Source organism: Austrofundulus limnaeus, unplaced genomic scaffold, assembly GCF_001266775.1.
Source record: "Austrofundulus limnaeus strain Quisiro unplaced genomic scaffold, Austrofundulus_limnaeus-1.0 Scaffold546, whole genome shotgun sequence".
NCBI lineage: Eukaryota > Metazoa > Chordata > Actinopteri > Cyprinodontiformes > Rivulidae > Austrofundulus > Austrofundulus limnaeus.
Window position 1 is genome coordinate 9301 of NW_013952948.1, and position 1689 is coordinate 10989.

General features: G+C 42.1%; 1 protein-coding gene across 1 annotated transcript in view; it reads right to left on the reverse strand.

Annotated features, from left to right (window-relative positions):
• Window positions 1-176: 176 nt before the first annotated feature.
• Window positions 177-1689, reverse strand: part of LOC106530679 (uncharacterized) — a 5029-nt gene continuing 3516 nt past the window's right edge. Inside the window, exon 2 of the mRNA XM_014026349.1 lies at window positions 177-814. Coding sequence (XP_013881803.1) covers window positions 281-814 — 534 coding nt within the window. The 3' untranslated portion in view covers window positions 177-280. The remainder of the gene's footprint in view (window positions 815-1689) is intronic.

The following is a 1689-nucleotide window of genomic DNA, read 5'->3' on the forward strand; positions in this document are numbered from 1 at the left end:
TTGTTGTTCACTTCACCCCACTTTATTAGGTTAGGATTATGTGGTGTGCTTCTCTTATGTACACATTTGTTACATTGTTGAAATGTTTTGATATGAATTTAGTTTGCAGTAGTAAACTCTACAATAGTTTTGAACAACTTGATGTAGAAATGACAAAAACTGTTGATAGAACTGAAGAGTGTCAAATTAAGTTTTTTTTAAAATATTTTAATACAAAACAAAAAACAAATATTGCAAAACCCTGTTTTAGAATGGTTTGAGAAACAATTACCAAATGCTGCTACTTTTCKACAGGGTAGTTCTGCTCTGCTTCGAACAACAACTGGTGTATCTTGAATTTCACTGCTGATTTGTGGTCAGCGTGAATTCTAGATAACAAGTCAGCGACAACAGCACTAAAATGTTTGTCCTCGTTCCCAGGCTGATCGACGTGCTCCAGACTGATCCTCTCCTTTTCCTGGTTGATCCTGTCCATCTCCCGATTGATCAGTTCAAGCCTCCTCACCAGTGGGTCACAAGCCCTTCGTTTGCTTGGTCGTCCAAAGGGACTGTGAGCTGTTGGGCCCAAGGCGATGGGGTTTGAAGAGTCACRTGAAGATGTATTGGGACTGGTGCTGCTGCTACTGGTTGACTCCGGCAAGGATCTGGGAAGTGTTGTGTGGAGGGACGGCTCTGGTGGACGGATGGGAATCGGCTCGGTGGTGGAATGTGGAGACGCATGAGAGACTGGAGTCCTCACAACTGGATGGTCGGTGGTGGGTGGGAGGCACATGGTGTGTTCTTCTACTCGGCTCCGTAGCAATTTCTCTTCAGCCTGAAAAAATAAAAAAAGAGAGAGACATTGGCAACAATGGTAAAAAATGGTGAATGGACTGAACATACTGTTTATAACGCTTTATTAAGTCCCTCCGGACCCCAAAGCACTTTACACACACAGACATGCACCCATTCACACTCACAGTCACACACTGATGGTAGTAAGCTACACTTTAGCCACAGCTGCCCTGGGGCGCACTGACAGGGGTGGGGCTGCCATGCACCGGTGCCACCGGACCCTCTAATCACCATCAGTAGGCAAGGCAGGTGAAGTATCTTGGACACAACAATTGAGACAGCTGGAATAGGGGATCGAACTGGCAACCTTCTGGTTACGGGACAACTCCCCCAGGGTTTGACAAGATTTATTTTTTTCTACCTGCCCTATTGGGCAGGTGACAACAAATGTTACCTGCCCAACATGAAAAGTTACCTGCCCAAAACAAAAATCTTCAAATTTTGTTAAAATAATTAAAACGTGTACCGTATTTGTACAACAAAAATATTAACATGGTTATACAGAGGTATATAATATATGACATCTGATTAAAGAGATGCAAACATTTTAGACTGAGTTAATAACAGTCAATTGTTTTATCAAGAACAGCTTCAAAAACTTTTTTAGACCTTTCCAGTGTTTCCCTTAGAGCAGTGTTTCCCAAAGTTGGGTTCGGGACCCAAAGTGGGGTCCCAAAACATCAAGGTGGGGTCCTGAAAAGATTTTCTGAGTTAATGACATTTTTGCCTTAGTTGTTACAAATGAGTGAGGTTAGTATATTTAAAAATGGATAAATGTAGTATAAAAATATTGTTACTATGCCCATGTTTAGTTGACCTGATACAAATGTTTATCATCCAAAACTAGCTGGGGGC